Source organism: Gobio gobio (assembly GCF_949357685.1).
Source record: "Gobio gobio genome assembly, chromosome: 10".
Taxonomy (NCBI): domain Eukaryota; kingdom Metazoa; phylum Chordata; class Actinopteri; order Cypriniformes; family Gobionidae; genus Gobio; species Gobio gobio.
The window spans coordinates 6,213,188-6,236,851 of record NC_137116.1 but is presented as its reverse complement, the minus strand read 5'-3'; the positions used below and the strand labels follow the sequence as shown (position 1 = coordinate 6,236,851).

General features: G+C 36.0%; 1 protein-coding gene across 4 annotated transcripts in view; it reads right to left on the bottom strand.

Annotated features, from left to right (window-relative positions):
• klhl22 (kelch-like family member 22) overlaps positions 1-18,821 on the bottom strand; it is a 24,150-nt gene extending 5,329 nt beyond the window's left edge. The window contains exons 1-6 of one of the 4 annotated variants that reach the window (XM_079827812.1): positions 18,648-18,821; positions 17,016-17,074; positions 16,583-16,864; positions 13,685-14,162; positions 9,737-10,146; positions 1,037-1,229 (exon numbers count right to left, since the gene is read on the bottom strand). In XM_079827812.1, coding sequence (XP_079683938.1) covers positions 1,037-1,229; positions 9,737-10,146; positions 13,685-14,162; positions 16,583-16,800 — 1,299 coding nt within the window. In that variant the 5' untranslated portion in view covers positions 16,801-16,864; positions 17,016-17,074; positions 18,648-18,821. Of the gene's footprint in view, positions 1-1,036; positions 1,230-9,736; positions 10,147-13,684; positions 14,163-16,582; positions 16,865-17,015; positions 17,129-18,647 lie in introns of all 4 variants that reach the window. The other 3 variants (XM_079827813.1, XM_079827811.1, XM_079827814.1) reach the window with 3 other exon arrangements.
• Positions 18,822-23,664: the final 4,843 nt, after the last annotated feature.

Here is a 23,664-nt window from a genome sequence, read left to right as displayed (position 1 = left end):
TGAACTGAAACGAGTCGTCAGTAATTCCAGTCTTACTTCCTGCATGAACTTAAATTGCATAATGACAGTCTTTGGTCTTCATTGGTTGCTCGTGAACGTCTAATTTGCCCCTCAAACACTGTAGTTGTAGCTGAGACTGGAAGAGTTTGGTTTGTGTTGTCGACATTGAGAAGATGCTGTTTTCTGCAGCGAAAGCAAATCAACTTTGATGCACTTCCAAAGGATGAGACTCACGCAGGAATTGAATCAGTAAACCTGACGCCATCGTTACGGTTCGTATCACTGTGTATCAAGTGCTGAGGAAGAGCTGAAATCCAGATGTGCTAATGGGCGTTTGGTTTCCGAGACGCGGTGTAAGCATTCGACCAATCACAACAGACTGAACCATCTGACCAATCAAACCGAAGTTTGACTGGTTGTGTACAGTGTTACTCACAACAGTTCACGTTTCAGGAACAATTGTGTGTAACTGATGTTGTATATTTATAGGAAAGTGATTTTTGAAGTATCTGATATGACTCAGCTGACTGCCAGCCTTAATCACGTGACCTGCCTGAACTTATGCGTTTCCCAATTATATGAGAGACTGTAATAGTTCTGTATTGTTCCGAATATAAGACGACCTTGATTATAAGACGACCCCATTTTTTCAAGATGTACCTTTTGGAAAAACATTTTTATAAATAAAAGGCTTTTAATTAAAAAAATATTTTCATATTGCATTTTTCATATCTTAATGTTTGTATTGAGATTATGGCAAATACTGGTAAAATGCACAAACGAACACATTTAAAAATAAACACTTTTTTTGGCATTACTATAAAAATTACCAGTAGCCCATCAAAATTATATAACAATTAGGCTATCCATCTCATAGTGAAAACCTATTAGAGCCTATTAAAATTGTATTGAATTCTGAGCAATACGGTAATTTTTATATAAGCATATCTACAGATAACTGATGTGATTCACAATCAGCAACACTGGATGTCATTTTTCTGGAAGTCTTTTTAAGTGATTTATCCAAAGCGTTTACCTCTCGTTTCATTGGCGCCACATAATCCCAGGTGTTGGTTTGTGGGTTGTAGCGCTCCACACAGTCCAGCTCATTGGTGTAGTCTCGTCCTCCAATGGTGTAGATGTATTTATCAACCACACAGACGCAATGATCTGCATGTGGCTGCCGCAAAGACTCGATAGTACACCAGCTGTTGTGGCGGGGATCGTACCTTGATGAGAAGATAATGGAATTAATCAAATACTGTGGAGATTGATCAAAAATGTAGTATGTAAAGTATATCATGTTTCATGTTACATTAATTGTTTTTATTTATATTCAGTCCTGTTTTTACCCATGTATTATTGAAAAGACTTTCAATACTGTCTGATTATAAAAGCGCTTCATTACAAGAAGCATTTCATTTGAAGCATCACTACAAATAATGTCTTTTTCGGCTGTCTGTGCTAAATTAATACGGGACAAACGGAATAATAATTTCTCTGTGTTCAAAACAACAGACCTCATTGAAATGCTGCTCTGTCTCAACCTAACTGACATAACTCATTCGGCAGTTCATGAACGGACCATTGTTTACAACACAAGCAACAATATCTGTTCAGCCAACAGTTTGGCACAGTATATTCCTTTATTTAAAGTGTGTTGCTCGGACGACATGCTTTTAATAAAGGTACAGAATTATATAAAATTATAGTTATAAGCTATAATTCAAATGCACTGTGAAACGAAGGACATTTTATACATTGTTTAATACATTATTTATTTATATATTTAATTTATTCTTTATTTTTACAGCGCCTGAAAATAGGCTAACTTTCGTCAATATAACCAACGGGACAACCTAATCTTCAGTGTAGTCCGGTTCACATAGATACGGTTCAGGATCTGCACCAAAGTAAATATCTTCAGAATCGTCTCGTAGAAATGTCTCCATGGTTACAAGGAGCAAGCAGGTTGTCACTCTGGTTATGTTGACGGAAGTTAGCCTATTTTCAGGTGCAGCGTAATATCATTGCTCCGCTGCACCCGTGGTACGGCAGCAAAGTTCCTTGATTATTACGCAGGAATGAGAGTATAGTTCCTAGCCATATCGGCCTAGAAAATCACAACTTTTCTTTTTCCAGCGGTCTTAGCACACGATGTAACTACAGAAGAGTCAAGTTTTAAATAGGAAAAATATCTAAACTCTTTGGTCATTTTTTTGAGCGAGATGCTAACGGTCTAATCAGATTCCACAAGCTATGCTAAGCTATGCTAAAAGTGCTACTACCCGACCCGTCGATCGGCTGAACGGATCCGAAAACGGTAAAATTCAACTGTTTAACTCCAGGGGAGTTGGAAAATGAGCCTATTTTCAAAAATTCCTTAAAAATAACCACAACATTTGAACAAACCTTCAGTTAAGGGATTATTATTAAGATTGTACATCTGTGGAAATGATACTAAATTGCATTCTGTGAGATATAATAAAATAAGTGCAAATAAACAAGTATTTGGATACAAGAGCAGGGTTGGGGAAAGTAATGTGCTACAATATTGTGTCACTCCCTAAAAAATAACTAATTGCATTACTTTTTATGAAAAGTAATGTGTTACGTTACTTTTGCATTCATTTTTCTTAGGGATGCACTGATATGAAAATTTTGGCTGATACGATAACTGATCATTCTTTGTATTTGAAAGCCGACAACCGCTATATATTGGCCGTTAAATCTAAATCCAAATCCAAATTTGTATATAATTTTTGAGAGCCTGATTACAAAAGTCTAACCATTAAAAGCCATATCTCAAGCACACAATTATAATGTTCTCATTGCAATTTCTATGTAGCCTTTATTACAGACTTGTGCTGCATGTTGTACTTCACTGTATTTTCCTTTTTTGAAGGGATTCCAATCAAGCAATTAAAAAACATTATGGCGAACAGTGTGCATCTGAAGTTTCACGAGTTCACACATACATATAATTTATTGAGAGTAAATTGAAATGCATATTTGGCGTGCTGTCCGGGGGGAGGGCTTTGAGCTCGGAATTTGGCCCGAACCGGAAGGCCAGCAGCAAAGACATTGGTAATAAAGTGAGATTAAATACATAAAGTACATTTGTGTAATTTAACATTTAATTATAGCAGGTTTGAGTAATATATGCAGATAGAGTGTGCATTTCATTGTTTTTATTAATTTTGAGGAATACTGAATGTGTTTTTGTGCCAGTGAGATGAGTAAATGCCTGCTCACATTTAGTCTACAAATACAAGAAGCATCATGTTCACACACAACGCCTCTGCACTTACTCCCGATTTCTCTCAACATGGGGACAGGATATCAGAATTATATGTTTCATTATGTTTTTGTTCATATTCCTGTATTTCCTTGCAGTTAAGTTCCTTTTTCTATAGTTACTAAGTTCTCCTTGTTTGCTACCTTGGTTCCTAATTAATCCCTCCTGTATCTAGTTTAGTTATTTTTGCTCTTTCCTTTGTCAGTTCCCGTCGTTTGGCCTACTTAATGTGGCACGTGTTATTTTCCGTGAGAGCATTCTCCGCGATTACTATTAAAAGTATCTCTTTGGACTTCCTGCAGCATGCATATTATTAATACGACGATCTATGAGACATACAGTCAATAAATGGGCAAACAAATTAAATTGGGTTACTTATAGGGCTGTACGATTAATCGAAAATCAAACCACAATCGCGATTTGGGTTATGTGCGATTATAAAAGCGCAAAGGCTGCGATTTTAATGAAATCAATAAATGCACAGTGTGTTAGTGAAGAGCGGCTCTGTGATCAGTAGTAAACGCTGCTCTGTATGGAAGCACTGCGAGTTTGAGTCGAGCTGATGTGGCTTCTTATCACAGAATGTCAATCAGCATTGCATTCTTTATTATTATGAAAATACCCTAGAAGGCTCGAAGAACTCAAATACACCGTATCTTGTCGCAGAAGTATAATCTTCATGTTTAATCAGTCAAAGCGTTTCTATCTTTGTTTTATTCAGCCTACAGCATTAGCTTCACATTAGGGATTTCCTGAAAACGAACGATTACTTCTCTGAGGAAAAAGTGGAGTTTCTTTGAGGGCGCCCTCTGTCTTCCAGTATGAATTAAAACTTTTGGGTAGAAAATAAGAAAAATAATACTTCTAAATAAATGTATATGACAATTCATATGTTTTCTTCAATGTACAAGAGTTTTAATCCACACAGTGGATGCATAAGAGGCTCATATTTCATATTAAAGACATAGACTTTAAGAAATTGATATCGCAGATAAAAAGCACAGATTTTTATAATTTTTTTTTTTTTTTTTTACAATAAATCCTTAGACCTTTCTAATGATTTTTAGTCATAGGCTGTCTGCATACTAACAGGTAACCCATAATTTTTTTTGTAAAATAAGTTCTGTAAAAAAATAAGTATTATTTATTTAATATATATTATTATTATTATGTTATATTTGTTCTTAAATGCTATTTAATTTTTTTTATTGTATTAGTAATATATCTTATTTTTATTTAGCAATAATAATAATCATAATAATTATAAGTCATATTAATATATAAACACAAAATGTTATATACACACACTTTTCATTTGTAAAAAAAATAAAATAATAGCATTTTAAATCGCAAATTGCAATTTTAACCAGAATAATCGCAATTAGATATTTTCCCCAAATCGTGCAGCCCTAGTTACTTATTTGAAAAAGTTACTCAGATGTTTTGTTTAAAAGTAATGGTGTTACTTTACTAGTAACTTGAAAATGTAATCTGATTATGCTGATCAGTGTTTACTTAGTAATGAATGAATTGCTGTAATTTAATTGAAAAGTTACTCTTAATTTTTCTGATTGCATTAAATACTGAATAGACAACAATAGTGGATTTAACATTACATTTTAAAATGTATGTTTTTAATATAATCTTTTCCCTTTAAACACTTTGGTCAGTTTATGCAATTTTATATTATTTATTTGAAAGAATAAAAAGAGCAGTTTCATGTCCAGTTGTGTTGTTCAACTGGTCGAAGTTGATATGGGTTTTTAGAAAGTACTTAGTAATAAGTAATGCAATCCTTTTTAGAGAGAGTAATTAGTTAAGTACAGTAATCTAATTACACTGTTGAAGATGTAATTAGTAGATAATTAATTACTTTTAGAGGAACTTACCCAACACTGCTTGTAATGTATTACCCCCAACACAGTACAACAGTGGTACAATTAACAGGAAGTGGAAACCAAATCTAACAAAAACTACTTAGAAAGGATTTTCCCTCAAAGTTTTTGATGTAAGCCACAGAGTGTAACGGCTTGGATGTACAGGAACAGGCTGAAGACTCAGACGATCAGAATACAAACTTAAACTTTAATAATGACGTTCAGGAACAAACAAAAGGCAGGACCACACTCCAAAATAACCAGCTAACATAACAGTGACTAGACAAAGACTGTGTGAACAAGAGGAACTTAAATAGTAGACAGAAACAAGATAATTAACTAACCACAGCTGAACAGAACTAAACTAAGGAGGGTAACCTAGGAAACAGACAAGTGGGAAACTAAGAAAAAGGAACAACTGAAAAACAACTGAAAGATCTAACAAACAGACAGACACAGAGGATATCGCCATCCAACTGAGGATGCAAACATTTCGTCAACCATATCAAGTGCAGTGTTATTTATGTACTATTACAGTATTTATTAATATTTTGAATGTTTTTATTTTAATTTTAATCATTTGTAATGTGCTTTAGTCATTTTTATCATTAAAAATATATATATTTAGCTTTAATGTATTATGTTATTTTTCATAATTTTATTATGTCTACTTAAACTTATTTTGAGTTTTTTCATTTCTATTTTTAATTTTTTAGTTTAAGTTTTTCATCTAACATTTATATTTTATTTCAGCTTTATTTAAATTAACAAACACAATTTTAATAGTTTTGTTTAACAATATCAGCACTGGTCAAGAGCTCTGAATAACACTGTGAAGAGATGTAAATACTCAAAAAGAAGCAAATTCGGATTTTGTCCAAATGCATGATAGTAATGAGAAAATATTTTGTGGTAAGACACTACAAAAATACTACATCTGTTCAGTCAACAGTTTACACAATAATAGGCACTTTCTTAAAGAAAATCTCTTCTTGTTCTCCATTTTACTTCCTTCAGTTACTTCTGCACTAATCTTTTGGAACTTGGCACTGCAATATTGTGTGTTTTTGGCTGTGGGGCGAGAAATTGCTTGTGCATTTGTAAATTGCTTTGGCAAAGTGCATATATAGGTTAATTTATCATATGCATGCATTTTTTGTAAAGTTTCTAATCTTTAGCCCGTCATGTGCAAGCAGAAATCACTGGATTCATATTTGACTTCATTTGAGAATCTTTGAACCGATTCCAAACTATGAGTGGTCTCCCAATTACACTGATCTCAGATTTGGATATACAAGTCCAATAATCCAATCCGCACTTATTGGATTATATAGGCCTCTGATTTGGATATAATACAAATCCAATAATCCCAAACACAAGGCCATATATGGGAGTAGCTAAAGTTCAAATGGAATGTCCTGCAATTGCCAAGTCAAACACGTGATCTCCAACTTGAATAATGTGAAGCCAATCTGACTGTAAAGCTGTGACACACCAATCCGACAACAGCGGCGATGAAAGCTGAATGTGTTGTCGCCTCGCTTCATGTGTCTGCTGAGCTAAAAAGCCAATGGGCAACTAGCATGTGCGTTCTGCACCTGTGTGTAAGGAATTCGCTGTCTATATCAGCAGGTATCAATCGTCTATATTCATCATTCAAAAAGGGAAACCGTTAGGACTGCCTATATTCATATTCAAAATGGTAAGCAAGTGCTGCTTTGTTTAAGGTTTAATTCCAGACAGTTCATGTCCTTATGAAAATATTCACGCATTGGAATACACAGGTAAGCTGACATAAAAATAGAACAGCCTTCTGTCTGTGCTGCCTTGACTGCTTTGCTTGCTTTCATCCCTTTTGCTTTTATTCTCGTGGACTTCTTTGCTAAACTGAACAGCCAATCAGAGTTCTGTCTGCCGACGGTGTGGAACAGACCATAAACACAACGCTGACAGATGCGCAACGACAGCCCAACACTGGCCGACAGCCGACAGTCGGCTTGGTGTGTTATGCCTGCTACAGACTGTGCGATTTTGGCAATCCTAAAAGATCATTACAAATCACACTGTACGACATGGATCTAATAAACTTGGGTATGACCAAAGTCCCCTTAAAACAAGTCATTTAACTCGGCGGCCATCTTTGAAACACCTCTCGGGTATGCGAGTGCAGCTCCTATCTCTGTGAATGGGGAAACATCAAATTCTCCAAAATGTTTGCCAATCTTACGATTAAATTTCATATTTGAAATGACTAATGAAATCTGACAACAACTGTCTCATAAATTTGGTTTCTAAACGCTCATGACACACAAAACAGCCCTTTTCAGCCTGGACAAAGCTAGTGAGCATGCGCAGTCCTAAACAAACGTCTCAGAATGCTGCCTGTTTCTATAGCAACAGGAGCTTCTAACCGCAGCTGCAGTGACCAGATGACTTTACTAATCAACGATTGGCTCTTTCATTTAGAAGGCGGGGCTTATTCACACTTTCTCCCATTCATAAGAAATTAGAGTGCACCGTATTCCTATATATAAAGTCTTTGGTACGTCATGTATGTAGACTGTACGATGATGACACGTTGAATTGTAGGTTACGACGTAAGTTAGTATAGAAGAATAAAACGTCATCAGCATGCATTAGTGGTAAACAAAGAGCTGAAGATGAATCGCACTTTGGCAATTGACCGTTCGCAAAGACCCGCCCCCTTTAGTTACTGTTGCTATGTCCGACAAGCCATGGCGCTCGTAGAGAAAATACATCGAGGAGCAAATAGGACACTGACGACACGCCGACTGACAGAACAAAGCAAGTTACTTTTGAAATAAAACAAAGTCTCAACTTTAAAATTGTCATTTTAAAAAAGAAATTTAAACAATAAATGCAGTTTTGTGGCACTTTAATGTGTCGTGATCGCTGTAGCGCCTCAGTTAAAGCTGCTCGTGAACCGATTATCTCTTCCTTCTAGTTCATTGATAAGCACGAAATAAACATTGAATGAACACTAAAATAAATGTTGTTTCAACCGCGGAAAGACGTCAGTACACACCGTTTTTCCAAGTTCAAGTCCACCAACGTTAATCTACTAACTCTACTGGCTGCTTTGTCGGACAAAACAGCAGATTCGGCGCTGTGATTGGTCAGATCGCCTGTCAATCAAACTTGCGGCGAAGGGTGAATTATGGTTTTTATGTGCACTGAAAAAAAGAGGAGGAAGAGAATGAGGAGAATATTGGAAAAGAGGCCAACCTGGCATGCTACTTTTGCAAATGGAGCTCGAGGTAAGTCATTTTTTAGCGCCATGTCGCGTTGATCAATACGCCATTTCATGTTGCATTTTTATTGGCTAAGTTAGTCAGTGGACGTAGGTCGTAGCAGCAAACACACAGAGATGATCATGCTAAATTATCTCAGGCTATCTTTGGTCGCAAGACCGTGACAACGGCCGTCTTTGAACCTCTCTCACTGTACGACGTAGGACAAGCGTGTAGGAGCCACGACCACAGAAATCGCCACAATTGGTCATCTTTTGTCTGTGACAGCCTAAAATCGCAGTGTGGGCATTAGGGCCTTAAGAATGTTAAATACACTGAACAATATGTTCTGTTTCTATGTACACAAAAGGCCTATTTCTCTCAAATATTGTTACACGTGGTCTGCGGTTGCGAGGCCAGTTGTATGTACAGCCAAATTCTCTGAAACGCCTTTGGAGACGGCTTATGGTAGAGAAATTAACATTCAATTCATGGGCAACAGCACTAGTGGACATTCCTGCAGTCAGCAAGCCAAATGCACGCTCCCTCAAAACTTGCGACATCTGTGGCATTGTGCTGTGTGATAAAACTGCACATTTTAGAGTGGCCTTTTATTGTGGCCAGCCTAAGGCACACCTGTGCAATAACCATGCCGTCTAATCAGCATCTGATATGCCACACCTGTGAGGTGGATGAATTATCTCAGCAAAGGAGAAGTGCACACTAACACAGATTTGTGAACAATATTTGAGAGAAATAGGCCTTTTGTGTACATAGAAAAAGTCTTCGATCTTTGAGCTCAGCTCATGAAAAATGGCGACAAAAACAAAAGTGTTGCATTTATAATTTTGTTCAGTGTATTAAAGGGGTGGTTGATTATTATTTCACTTTTTTTAACTTTAGTTAGTGTGTAATGTTGCTGTTTGAGCATAAACAACATTACGGCGAAAGTTACGGCACTCAAAGGTAAAAAAAGGGAGACATTTTCTTTTAAAGAATTCGCTTTTTAAGGACTACAACAAACGGCTGGTTAGGACTACAACGAGCTTGTTCACAGGTTAGTGACATCACTAACCCTAAACTTTACATAAACCCCGCCCCCGGGAATGTGCAACAAAGGCCATGTTGAGAAGAGGAAGAGTTGTTGTAGTCAAGCACATTTGGGAGTCGCACAAGCTGTTGCATCCGTCTTTCACATTTATTGCAATACAGTACAAACATAAATGCAATAGCATGTCATAAAAGCAAGATGAAAACATATCTTACAACAGTTAATTTATAGAAACAGACCATAATGCAGCGTCACTTACCGCCAGCATCGACATTCGGCACGGAAGCCGCTGGTGTTCTTGTCTCCACCAATCAAGTACACAAAGTCATTGAGCACCGCGATGCCCATGTTGGACATGCGAGGAGCGCGTTCTGCAGCCAGACTACGCCACTCCCCCCAGGAGGGGTGGAACACCTGGAACCGCTCTTCGTTGTCCACCAGTGCGCTAGATGAATACATGCCCCCAAATCCCAGAATGCACTGGGAGCTGCAGCGAGGCTGAGTTAGTGGGGTCTGCATCACCGGCTGCCACAGCTCCTGACTGTGGTAACGTAGAGCGGCGGCCACAGAGTCCCGCAGCGAGCACTGTTTTAACCGGCTGTGCAATCGCTGCAACACATGCTTCTCCATCAGACAGAACCGCACCGCTTCCAACATCCGCAACGGATCCTAAAGAAAGAGTTCACTTGTAATAGACATCGCCAGTGGTGGACGAAGTATACAACTCAAGTAGCCTACTTGAGTAAAAGTACAGATACCCTATTAAAATATAACTCCAGTAAAAGTATAGGCCTAAATCCTTGTTTTCAGTTTTACTTGAGTATATAAGAACAAAAGCACTTGATTTTTAATTAAATTGAGTATTCAAAGTAACTGATTAATGAACCGTATATTTATTCTAGCCAGCACTAGTCAGACTAGTCAGTAGTCAATACTAATAAGAAAGATTAGTGCATACAATTGTATTGAAAATCTGTGTAAATATATGTGGCAACAAATTAGGGCTACATGATTAATCGTATTTATATATTTTAATCGTGGTAATTGAAAAAAAATCGTAACTGCTGATGATTTTAGACATTTTTAGTCACATTGCATTGGCAACAAGCCTCCACAACAACAAGCTTTCCAGCTTGGGGTTGCCAGATTTTAAGCAAATAAATCCCCCAAACAGGGCTTTTCTCTTAAAAGAATACATTTTCTGCCTAGTGTTTTACTTAATCTTGTTAATCTGGCAATACTGGGCTACAAAAGCGCTGATGATCTGACAACACTGACAAACATGTATGTTGGATACAGACAGTATTGTGTTCCTTCATGGGTGTGGGATTTGCTGCTACTAAATCTGCGACCAAACCGTCTCTGCGACGAACTGTAATAAATCCAAACATGATTCTTGACCATATTGTTTGCGGTCATGGAGCCTCATTCATTAAACTTTCGTAAATATATATCTATATATATATATATATATATATATATATATATATATATATATATATATATATATATATATACACACTATATTGCCAAAAGTATTGGGACAACCCTCCGTATCATTGAATTCAGGTGTTCCAATCACTTCCATGGCCACAGGGATCAGCAGCGGGGTCAGCCCATGCTGAGGTGCGCAGAAGTCGGCAACTTCTATAGCTAATTGATTAAGAATCAATAGCTACAGGACTCTTGAGCAATGGAGACGTGTTCTCTGGAGTGACCAACCACACTTCTCTGTCTGGCAAGTCTGTGTTTGGTGGTTGCCAGGAGAACGGGACTCGCCTGACTGCATTGTGCCAAGTGTAAAGTTCGGTGGAGGGGGATTATGGTGTGGGGTTGTTTTTCAGGGGTTGGGCTTGGCCCCTTAGTTCCAGTGAAAGGAACTCTTAATGCTTCAGCATACCAAGCCATTTTGGACAATTTCATGCTCCCAACTGTGTGGTAACATTTAGGGAATGCACAAAGCAAAGTCCATAAAGACACGGATGAGCGAGTTTGGTATGGAGGAACTTGACTGGCCTGCACAGAGTCCTGACCTCAACCCGATAGAACACCTTTGGGATGAATTAGAGCAGAGACTGCAAGCCAGGCTCTTCTCGTCTAACATCAGTTCCTGGCCTCACAAATGTGCTTCTAGAAGAATGGTCAAAAATCCTAAACCTTGTGCAAAGCCTTCCCAGAAGAGTTGAAGCTGTTATAGCTGCAAAGGGTGGGCCAACTCCATATTAAACCCTACGGATTTAGAATGGGATGTCATTAAAGTTCATGTACATGTAAAGGCAGGCGTCCCAAAACTTTTGGCAATAAAGTAATTTGCACATAAAACGGACCTTCCCGAAAACTCTCCTCCAGATTCACAAACACATTGCAAATATCCAATGTTAATTTTGTCTACCCAGTTGTCCCCGTTAAATTAGGAAAAGTCATTAAATACGAAGCAAAAAATTATGTCATTTATTTAGAGATGTTAAACATTGAATAGGGTCAAAATGAACCCAAAGATAATAGGAGGGTTACAATTTTAGCAGTTTTCATAATTTAAAGCAGTTGAAAACTACATAGCCACTATCTGTCTGAAAAAGATGACGTATCTTTGTGGTCTGTAGGAATTTGCATTTGTGGAGTGATCTCGATCTGTGGTTTGTCTCATTTGCAACTGAATTGCTTATAATTCAGTTATATCTGATATCATATCTGATGTCAAATTACAAAGCATTAATGGTAAGAAAAGTTCAATTTACTCTTATCAATACAATTGTAATCAATATAATTTTTTGTATTGATTTCCCGTGTGATGAAGCTATCATAGTTAGTTGGTTAAATGAAGTCCATGTATCACCTACAGTCCTATTAGGTGAAATGTTGGCTGTTAAAGAAGAAGCGATATGTGAAATTGTCAAATTTTTTCAAATAAGAGTAATCATAAATTACCTAAATATACAGACAGTGAAACAAATTATGTTGTTTATGCCATTTGTGCATTTGAGCTTAAACAGCTGGCCCTTTTACAGCAGATTTACTACACAAATAACTGACAATCATGATTTCACTGACAATATGATTTCATTTAAAATTTTTGCACCATCAGTTGCACGCACATTCAAGCACCGAGGACGATATACCTACTCTTGGCTCATTCTGACCGGATCATTGAATCAGTGTTGATTTGAAAACAGCTGTGGATCAGTCAGATTCAGGAATGAATCTTTCAGTGTTATTAGTGAACCAATTCAGAAACTCGTTCATGAATCGGACATCGCTCTTGCGTCTCAAAGGGGGTGGCACTTTCTTCACTTGGAAATAATGAGAAACGATAGGTTTTTATGGAATGTAGTGGAGTAAAAGTATGATATTATGCTCTGGAATGTAGAGAAGTAAAAGTTTCCAAAAATAAAAATACTCAGATAAAGTACTAATACTTGAAATATATACTTAGAAATACTATGTTACCAGGGCTTGACATTAACCTTTTTTGCTCACCAGCTGCTGTGGCTAGTGGTTTTCCAAAGTTACTAGCCACTTACTAGCCACACTTTTGACATCGCTACCATGGGGAAAAACTGCCATATAGATATTTTTTAATATGATCTCATAATTTGCTGTCACTTTAAGACCTGACACACGGATCCATTATACTGTTACACATGTTTTGACATTATTTTGTGTGTATTTGACTGTTTAAGCGCAATAAGCAGCGGAAAAAAACAAAATTTGCTGAGAGGTGGCTTTATGTGCGCGCACTGTGGGTTTGAGCACAAAATCTGCGGGATGTGTAAAATGATGCGCAATGCGCGCAATCCCACACCGAAATTCAAGCCCTGTAACACCAACAATATTCATCCGGAGCAAATAAAGCGAGTGAGTGAGAGAAGGAGGGTTTGTGTGTAACTCGCTGTCGGAGAGATGAGAGCGAGAGGAAGAGACGCTGGTATCGTGTGTCTATTCTGCAGAAATTAGAATTGGAAGCATTTCAGATATTTCAGTATCGATATGTATCGAAAAATCTATATTTTTGACAACACTACATTGCTCTTAGTTTATTGTTTCAGATGCCTTTTTAAAAGACGACAATAGAAAATGTATTATATATAAAATTCAACCCGCCACTGCTGAAATCCATCCGCATTTGGTGGGTGTTAATGCCAAGCCCTGTTTGTTACTGTCCACTACTGGATATCACTAACCGTACACTAACCCATCTGTTTCTCACCTGTAAGCAAACCTCATCCTTCTCCACCTGTTCAGGGGTGTAATGGTAGTGCAGGGCTGCTTCAAACACCTCGTTCTCCGAGCTCACCTCCAGCTCGTTGCTGGAAAGGACATTCAGGATCTTTTCCGCAGGAAGCTTTCGATACACGGGCGTCCGCGAGAAAGTCTGGATGTTCTTGAGCAGATATGAGCGGATTTTTTCCCCGAGCTGGTTCAGCCCGTATATGTCGGCGAGCTTTTCCACCTCCAGGATGTTGTCATCATCCAGCCAGGAGAAGAGGAAGTCGCAGCAGAAGCCGATCACATCTTGCACCTGCAGCAGAGTGGCTGCACACAGCACTTCCTGTACCGTGTCCAGGTCCAGCTCCAGCTCAGAGGTGTAGATGAAGTCCAGCAGTTTCATCATGGCCGTGTATGTGACTCCGTGAACAGGGATCTCAGTTTGCTGCATCTCCCGCAAACCGCCGGCAAACATACCCCTAAACACACAGAGAGGAAAGAAGCACTGTACAGGGGAACAATAATCATGTAGCTCAATCTTTGAAAATCACGTATGCTATACGGAGCTGTGTGGGCAAGTGCTCCGACATGTGGTGCGGTTGCACTTCGGGTGACCTGAGCTCGAGTCCTGGCTCGAGGTCTTTTCCCGGTCCAATTCACCTCCCTCCTCTCCCATGATTTCCTGTCTGTCCTCCTACTGTCCTATCTAAATAAAGGCGAAAAAGCCCAAAAATATAACTTTAAAAAAGTTAAGAACACCACGTATGACAAATAACTGTCACAATATATATTAGTGCTGTCAAATCGATTAATCGAGATTAATTCCTTCTAACAAAAGTGTGTGTACTGTATGTGTGTATGTATACATTATATTATATACAGTATATGTATGTGTCTGTGTACACACATACTGTATATATATATATATATATATATATGTGTGTGTGTGTGTGTGTGTGTGTGTATATATATATTTAAATATAACAATTTGTTCTTAAATATTATGTGTGTATGTATATATTATATTATATACAGTATACAGTATATGTTTGTGTCCGTGTACACACATACTGCATATATATATATATATATATATATATATATATATATATATATATATATATATATATATATATATATATATATATATATATATATATATATAAATATAACAATTTGTTCTTAAATATATAACAGTTTGCATCGTACATTCAGTTTAACAGCATTAAAGAGGGTTTGTTATCATTCAACAGTGTATATGCATTTTAAACATGAATATACACATTATATTCTTCATCCATGCACGTCCCTGAATGAGTGCGGTTTTTATAGTATATTTAAAGGGGTCATGAACTGGCTTTTTAAAAAATGTTATACTGTTGTCTGAGGTCAATTTATTGCGCCTGCGTGGTTTTTACATTCAAAAACATCATAATAAATAAGTAATGGGCTATTTTCTGACCTGGTTTTGAGGCTCTCTCAAGACACGCTCAGTTTTGATGGGCGTGCCGCACTGCCCACGGTTAGGATTGGATAAGATTTGCATATTTAATGAGCTTCTGCTCCCCCTGTCAGTGACGGCGTGTGGCAAACGGCAACCGGAATGAATCGCCCAGCCCACAGCCAGGGCTCGCAAAATGTCTTTATCAAACAAACACAATGATTCATCTCTCATCTACCCGCGATTGATTGGAATTATATTTTTTATTAACATTACTTGGCCCGCCCAATCGATGAATATAACCGCGAACCGTACACACACACGCGCGCCAAATGCACATCAAGACAGTAATGAACCAAGAACACCACAAATAAAGTATTCTCTAGCCTGAGACAGCGTGATAAGGTATGTTCTGTTAGACACGTACATATAATTCATAGATATCAAACGATCTGTAACAATGCAATACTATCACATATAAAAAAAATGTTTTTACTCACATAAGTGTGTTACTTCATTCGTTCATGTAATCTCATCCTGTCTGCAAATCCAGTCTCTTGTTTACAAATGACTCTGTGGTTAAGTGAACATATACAGGTATGTGCAATGTCTTCCCCATGTGAGCTGGATATATTTTAAAAATAAAGTTCATCCATGCATTCATAATATTGGAACCTGAATGCTTAAAAATATGAATCTGAAAAGCTTATGTGGAATGTTTACTGCTTAGAAATTCGATGCTGTTTAGCTCTATGCTGCTCTTAGCTGTCATGTTAGTGGCACAAGTCTGTGGGCGGGGCTACAGAATCAGGCGTTGTTCTTCTTCTGTTAAGGCGGTGCTTCACTATATTCTCACGTCATAGCCGGGCACATTCTGAAATCGATCTGGGCCTGGTGTCAATAAAAGCTTTTCTTTGACTAACAAGGAAGTTTTCAGCTCTGAAACTTACAGGATATTCTTATATTACCATGACCTTTTATATATCAAAAGCTCAAGGGAAAGTTGATTTCTCAATTCATCACCCCTATAATACAACAGCTCAGGTAAAGTTGATGGTAGGAATTAGGAATTAAAATACGTCAGAACTACTTTGACCCCCTCAACCCCTTGTTTTGATGTCCTTCAATGTCCTTTGTATCACGGTTTCCACAAAAATATGAAGCCGCACAGCTGTTGTCAATATTGATCATAATGAGAAATGTTTCTTGAGCAGCAAATCATCATATTAGAATAATTTCCGATGGATCATGTGACACTGAACACTAGAGTAATGATGCTGTAAATTCAGCTTTGATCACGGGAATAAATTACACTTGAAAATATATTTAAACAGAAAACAGTTCTTTAAATTGTAATAATATCACAGTATTTTTTGATCAAATCATTGCAGCCTTGGCGAGCATAACTTTAACAAAGCTAAACAAAAGTCCCTAAGTTTTAGGGAGTGTCATACATACCTGAAATAGTCACAGGAGGCCGCGAGGAGAATCCGGTGAGCCTGGATGGGTTTTCCTTCTACCAAGAGCACCACATCGAACAGAATGCCTCCTTGTCGCAGCATCAGGAGCCCGCCTAACAGACCCTGTGAGTGGGCATTACTGCGATACTTCTGCTTTGCACAGGGCTGAGCGGCCCCTTGTGCTCCAGTCGTGCAGGAGACCAAATCATCAGCCATCTTGACACAAAAATGCAAACAAAGTGAACCTGCTCACATTTTTGTGTGCAACTCCACACTGCTGCTAAATGAAAGAACAGGGAGAGAAACCAGTAAATGGGTAGTAAAAAATGCTTTTTTTGTAAAACCACTTTTGGAAAAAAACAACAACAAAAACTGCATATTGGTGTGTAGTGTGAAGTCTGATGTTTCAGAAAATATAAGGGGTCACTAACTTTGTCGATTCTTTCACTGTTTTTGTTGTTGTTGTTGAAGATTTTCACTAAAATGTGTCCTGTGGTGTGACAGAAAGAATTAAGAATACAGGGGCGTCGCACCCACAGGACAACTGAAATCACAAAAAAGTTAAATATTTGACCAATTCTGAGACAAAACCTGACCATATGCACATGTCATGGGCTTCAGTAACATGACCCTGAATGGGGTCCTTCAACTAATTAAGCTTGTCCGTGGAATTGCCCAATTTAAAATCAGGATGGACAACAAAATGTATGCAAGTTCCTACGCTTTTAGAAATATATGGATGAAAAAAAGATTGCCATTTACCAAATTAGACACTTGTAAAATTATGCCTGAGGTATTTATTAACATTTGTATGCTTTTCTTTTTAATTTATAAAAGTTGTAATTTATTGAACCATGCTTGAGACAGTCACACCATAGGACAATTTTGAGATTTGGCTGAAAAATTAAATACATTCTAAAGACAAAAGTAGTTTTCATATCAACAGGTCCATGTAAGACAAATAAATGTTTAACCATTTGCTGTTTTTTAAATGATGACAACACTAATACGATTCATTTTTATCTTGTGTGCCATGCAAACAACCCAAATACACACATCTACAGATGTACATCTTCCTAAATTTCTCACTTGTAGAGGTCAATACTCAATAAGATATCGGGGTATTAAATTATGGAATGGTTTAACCCATCATCTAGCAAGAAAATGTTCCTCTTTAATATGTTATAAAAGATCATTCTATTGCTGACTTGTAATTGTGTTCTCTTATTTTTTTGTTTGTTGTTGTTATGTATTTTATGCACCCTATAGGGTTTATTTTTGGTGTATATAATTTTTGGGGTTTTGATATGTTGTAATTAATTTGATTCAGTCATATACATTTATATAATTGTTATTGTAATTAAGCTCTTTCTTTAATCATTTTAAAGATATCATATAAAGCTTCTTTTCCTTTTTTGTTTAGGTGGAGGCTTTAAATAAGCCCTTTTGGGTTTCTGCCTCTCCCTGCACAGTATTTGGATTGTAGTTTCTCGTTTTTTACTGTAAGTTATATATTTTATATTTGTGCAAATAAACTAAACTAAACATAAAACTTGACCCTTGTGCTGTGTATGTCCTCAAATGTTATCAATCACAAAAGAAAGTAAATGACAAGCCACCATGAAAATAGGAAGAATACATACTCTCATTTACAGGAAACAAAGACCAACCGTATAACCACAGAGAAACAAGAAACAGGTCAAAAACAATATTTTAATAATAAATGAGAAAGCATAACAAATAATAACAGGGGAATGTTGGCTTTGTACACAAAAAAAGTGTCAAGCTTCAAGTTGACACCATTTTACTTTCACTTTTTGGATTTTTTTCAAGATGTGAACATCATTTACCTGTAAACAGTGGCCTGTGTTTGTTCCTCCAGTAAAATAATATTCGCAGCAAGTGCCACTAAACCCAGCATTACGATAACAAACATGAAGTTATCAAAGGCTGTGATTTATTAAGCTGACAGCAGCAGTGTGTGTGTGTATGTGTGTGTGATCGTTATATAAACTTACAGTAGGCTACAGCAGATGTTGTGTGAGATCTGTCGTTGCACTTACCGGAAATGATCGGACGGTTTTAATAAGCCTGTTGCTGTCGGATGACAGCAGTCACTAGATGATATTTATGATTATAATTATGATGAGGAAGCTTCAGTTTATTTGTTTGTTTTCTGCTCGCCCAGCTGAGTTTCCCTGTGATGTCACAGCAGCACTTCCGGTACAGAGCAAAACAAATGACATCAGCAGAGACTGTCAAATGAAAAGCACTTGACCCTTTTCACCCCCAGTTGTTTCTTTTTTGTTGTTGTTGTTTGTATTCTGTTATTATTTGTTATTACTTGAGTATTGTTTTAAGCATCAATAAAAATGAAATGAAAACGACCCTTTTTAACGCGTTTTAACGGTTTCAACGTCGTAATTTTTTTTTTTGACATTGAACATATTATTGATACATGTTGTGTACTGTATAACAGACTTGTATATTATAAACATGTAATCTCTGTATATTTTGCATTAATAATATTTTTTTTTTAAATCCTGCAAAGTTTTTGTATAGTTTATAGTATAGTTTTTGTTTTTAAATGTATGTAGCCTACATTTATAACACTATACTTTATTATATTAGGCTTTGCATGACAAAAAAAAGGTAACACTTTAGAATAACGGTTCGTAACTATGCAGGAAGTAATTCAGGACAAATGAGTAACGTTACTACAATATTAGCTAACTAATCAGACAGTAAGTAGGCCTACCTAATAGCATATTTAGTTCCTTATTAATCAATAATTGGGTTACTGAATGAAATTAGCCTCAATAAGACTATTAACAATGAAAATGTATAATGAATTACCAATTAATTACTAATCACAACATTAACATATCTGAGACATGATCAAATGTCTTTCTTTTTTTTTTTTTTACACTGAACATGGCCATAAAATGCATCACTGATTGCTAAAGTGTTACCTCACTCTGCAATAACTCCTAGGGATCTGACCATTATATATATATATATATATATATATATATATATATATATATATATATATATATATATATATATATATATATATATATATATATATATATATATATATATATATATATATATATATATATATATATATATATATATATATATATATATATATATATATATATATATATATATATATATATAAATATATATATATATATATATATATATATATATATAAATATATATATATTAAAAAAAAACTTTTTCACTTTAAAATAATTGTCCAGATCAGAGTGACTATGTAACACTTGAGTAGTTAGTGATACATTTAACCTATTAATGGTGTATTAGTGTTACCCCAAAACATTTAACACTCCTGTCTCAAAAATCTCCAGTCTTTATATAGTGCATTTAACAGTGTCTTGTTACGTGTCAAACATACTTACTGTAGTACGGTAGTAACAGTAAATTATGCATAAATACATGGAACTAACCCTAAACCACTCTCTATTCCTACCCTGACCCTAAGTACATGTAGTTCATTAATTTTACTCAGTACTTAAATATATAATTACAGTAACAGGGACACCGTAAAAGGGTTACACTTTATTTTAAGGTGTCATTGTTACGGTGTAATTATATATTTCAGTACTGAGTAATAATAATTAACAACATGTATACTGTAGGGTTAGGTTAGGATTAGGATTTGGTTGAGGGTTAGTTGCATGTAATTATGCATAATTTACTGTTATAAGTACATGTAACGTGTAACAAGGAAATTAAAATAAAGTGTTGCCCAACTGTGAATATTTCTTAATGTAACTCATTCACAGAAATACACAATACACATATTACACAATTGTATTAACCTATACATTAACCTATTGACTATTTTGTACTCACGTGAGCAAATACATTTTCTTATATTAATACAGTTGTGCATTGTAAATTGAAAGCCTCATTTATTTATTGAAAATATTAATAACAGGTCAGACAGGTCAGTAGATCATAAATAGTGCGTTCATTTCTCATGACCAACAGAGGGCGCTAGTGCTCTTTTTCTAGAGCATCTCAGGACGAATAAGATGTTTTTCACCCCGCACAGCACCATCAGCATGTCTAAAGATTTTTAACTCACTTTAAAACTATGTGTGTGTGTGTGTGTGTGTGTGTGTGTGTGTGTGTGTGTGTGTGTGTGTGTGTGTGTGTGTGTGTGTGTGTGTGTGTGTGTGTGTGTGTGTGTGTGTGTGTGTGTGTGTGTGTGTGTGTGTGTGTGTGTGTGTGTGTGTGTGTGTGTACCTGGAATTCCCTATATGTTATGCAGACAAAATGTCCCCACAAGGATAATAATACCTGTAATTTTTGACCTTATGTGGACATTTTTTTTGGTCCTCTGAGGAAAACAGCTTATAAATCATACAAAATGAAGTTTTTACGTGCAGAAAGTTTTCTCTGATAAGGTTAGGGAGAGAAAATACAATTTGTACAGTATAAAAATCATGTCTATGGAAAGTCCCCATAAAACATGAAAAAAAACAACAACATGTGTGAGTGTAATATTAAATAATATTAAACAAAACACACTGACAGGTGACAAGGTGTACACAATTTCTATAGGTTTTATTGGATTATATAAAACAAATCAAAATCTGAAAATACCCTTGCTGTTTAGATTTCCATTTCCACATTATATACATTTTAATGTATAATTAAAAAGGATTTGTTTATAGTTGCATGCAATTATGCATAATTTATAGCTATCATACAGTAACTACAAGTAACACGTGTAACAAGGACACTGTAAAAACGTTACCTAGAACAAATTTAATTTGAGATCAAATTAACCACAAGATCAAAACTAAACCAAATCCTACCAGATACAAGGTTCACAATTCATTTTTAAAGTTTTGTTACGTAAACAGAACACCCATACTTCAGGAGGAAAAAATATTTTATTGATCTGAATAACAAAACATTATGAATTGTACAGTCAAATGTTTATACATCATGGACAGAAAGTTATTTTTTTCAATTTTTTTTATCTTTTGCCATTGATTTTATAATTAACCTCAGATTTATTTATTTACACATTTTAAGCTAAATTTATATAATACATAAAATTATTATACATACACATGTATATATACATCCTTTATGTTTAAATTAATATTAATTCATGGTTAGTACAATGCCACCAATTAAGGCTTTTCAAAAACTTCAGCTTTTCTGGAAATTCTGGTCAAATAACAGGAAAAAAGTATCATGTTTGCATTGCTTTGGAAATCCTTTAAGGCAGCTGATGTCATTATTCAGTGATTTGCTTTCTTTCAGTGCGTTTGCCGTCTCATAACTAATGGAGCTTGTTGCTCATATTAGCCTACCTCTGGCTGGGTCATTAGTAAACCATGACATACGTCCACTTGTAATGATAGGTCTGAAAAATCAATAAGAACCAAACACAGAGGCCAAATGCGAGTTCAATGAAAATTTAATTGTAGTCAGTATATCCACATCGTCCGCACAATAAAAGACCATAACACAAGAAATGGCATATTTATGTCTTCACATTGATAAGGGCTGGTTTTTGATGTTAAAAACGTGAGACAGGTCAGTAAAACAAGTGCAAGATCAAGAGACCCGTTTAAAAAAAAAATCTACTTGTTTTTAGGGAACTGTTTACGCCTGGTATTACTAAAGCCGCGTTTCCACCGCAAACTAGGAACTTTCGGGTGGTACTCTGTGTATTTCGACCGCAGGAACCGGGGTCTAAATAAAGTTCCGGGTAAAGATTTCCCCCCAAAACGTCCCTGCTTGCAAGGTACACTGTTAAAAAGTAGCTGTACATTTTACAGTCAAATACTGGCAGCAGGGTTGCTAGCCAGTTACTGTAATTTTTACAGCAGCGGTTCTGTAATTTAATTAACATAATTTTACTGTATTCTTTGATTTCAGTAAATACAGTAAAATTCTGTAAATTAAATTAAAGAACCACTACTGTAAAAATTACAGTAACTGGCTGGCAACCCTGCTGCCAGTATTTGACTGTAAAATTTACAGCTAATTTTTAACAAAAAGTTGTTGTTGTTTTTTTTTTACAATAAACTACTTGAATATGTGTATCTGCTATATTTAGAGAAAGCATGTCAAATGCAGTATATCCAATATTCCTGATTGCTGAATATTAATGACTGGCAACTGAATTTTAAATTTGAACTATTTATTAACTGCATAAGCATTAATCATTTTTGACAAGTGTTGTATAACATAACTTAAACTATTACTTCACAAAAAAATTGACACGTCTTAATCTTGAAAACAGCTCAAAATTTATTTAATTTATAACTTTGAAATTTGCAAGATAAAATGTCATAAAACAGCGTTTTTTTATTATTTTGAATTCTATTTTATTTCAAAATAATTTTTTTAAATGGACATGAAATTAAATATTTTTAAACTACTTGAAACATATTCACCATCATGGCCCTTCACACAAAAAAGAAATATGCAAACTGCATAACTTTAAAACCGCAAGTTGACCAATATTTTCAAACATGAAAAATAAAAAAACTGAATTAATAAGTCACTTACCACAGTTGTGAATCGCTCCTTTTGCTGCTACCCGAATCTTGTTGACTCGACCGTTGAAGATCCCATAATGCCTCTGTAGATTTGAATTTACAGCAATATTCTCTATATTTGAATCAAACCGCCACGCGACCCTAGATTGCATTGCAGTTTACAGCAATATGCTGTATTACGAGAAAACAGCCAGCTGCTGTAAAATAATGCTGTCATTTTTACAGCAATTCATTACAGTGTAGTACTTTTTCAAAGTTCAGGAACTATCGGGGGTGGGACTTGCGCGATGCTGATTGGTTGAGCTCACGTAGCATTTTATTTCAACCTAAAAGTCTGTTGCTGTGCGTGCAGTAAGAGTTGTTTACTATTCAAATCAACAATGGAGATTAAAAAATACGACCGATGGACTGACGACGAGGTTCAGGCTATATTAAGTTTATTTGCAGAGGATGAAATCCAGTGGGCTCTGGAAAGTTGCGCACACTCCTAGGTCACCGGACTAATCTTCACGGTACT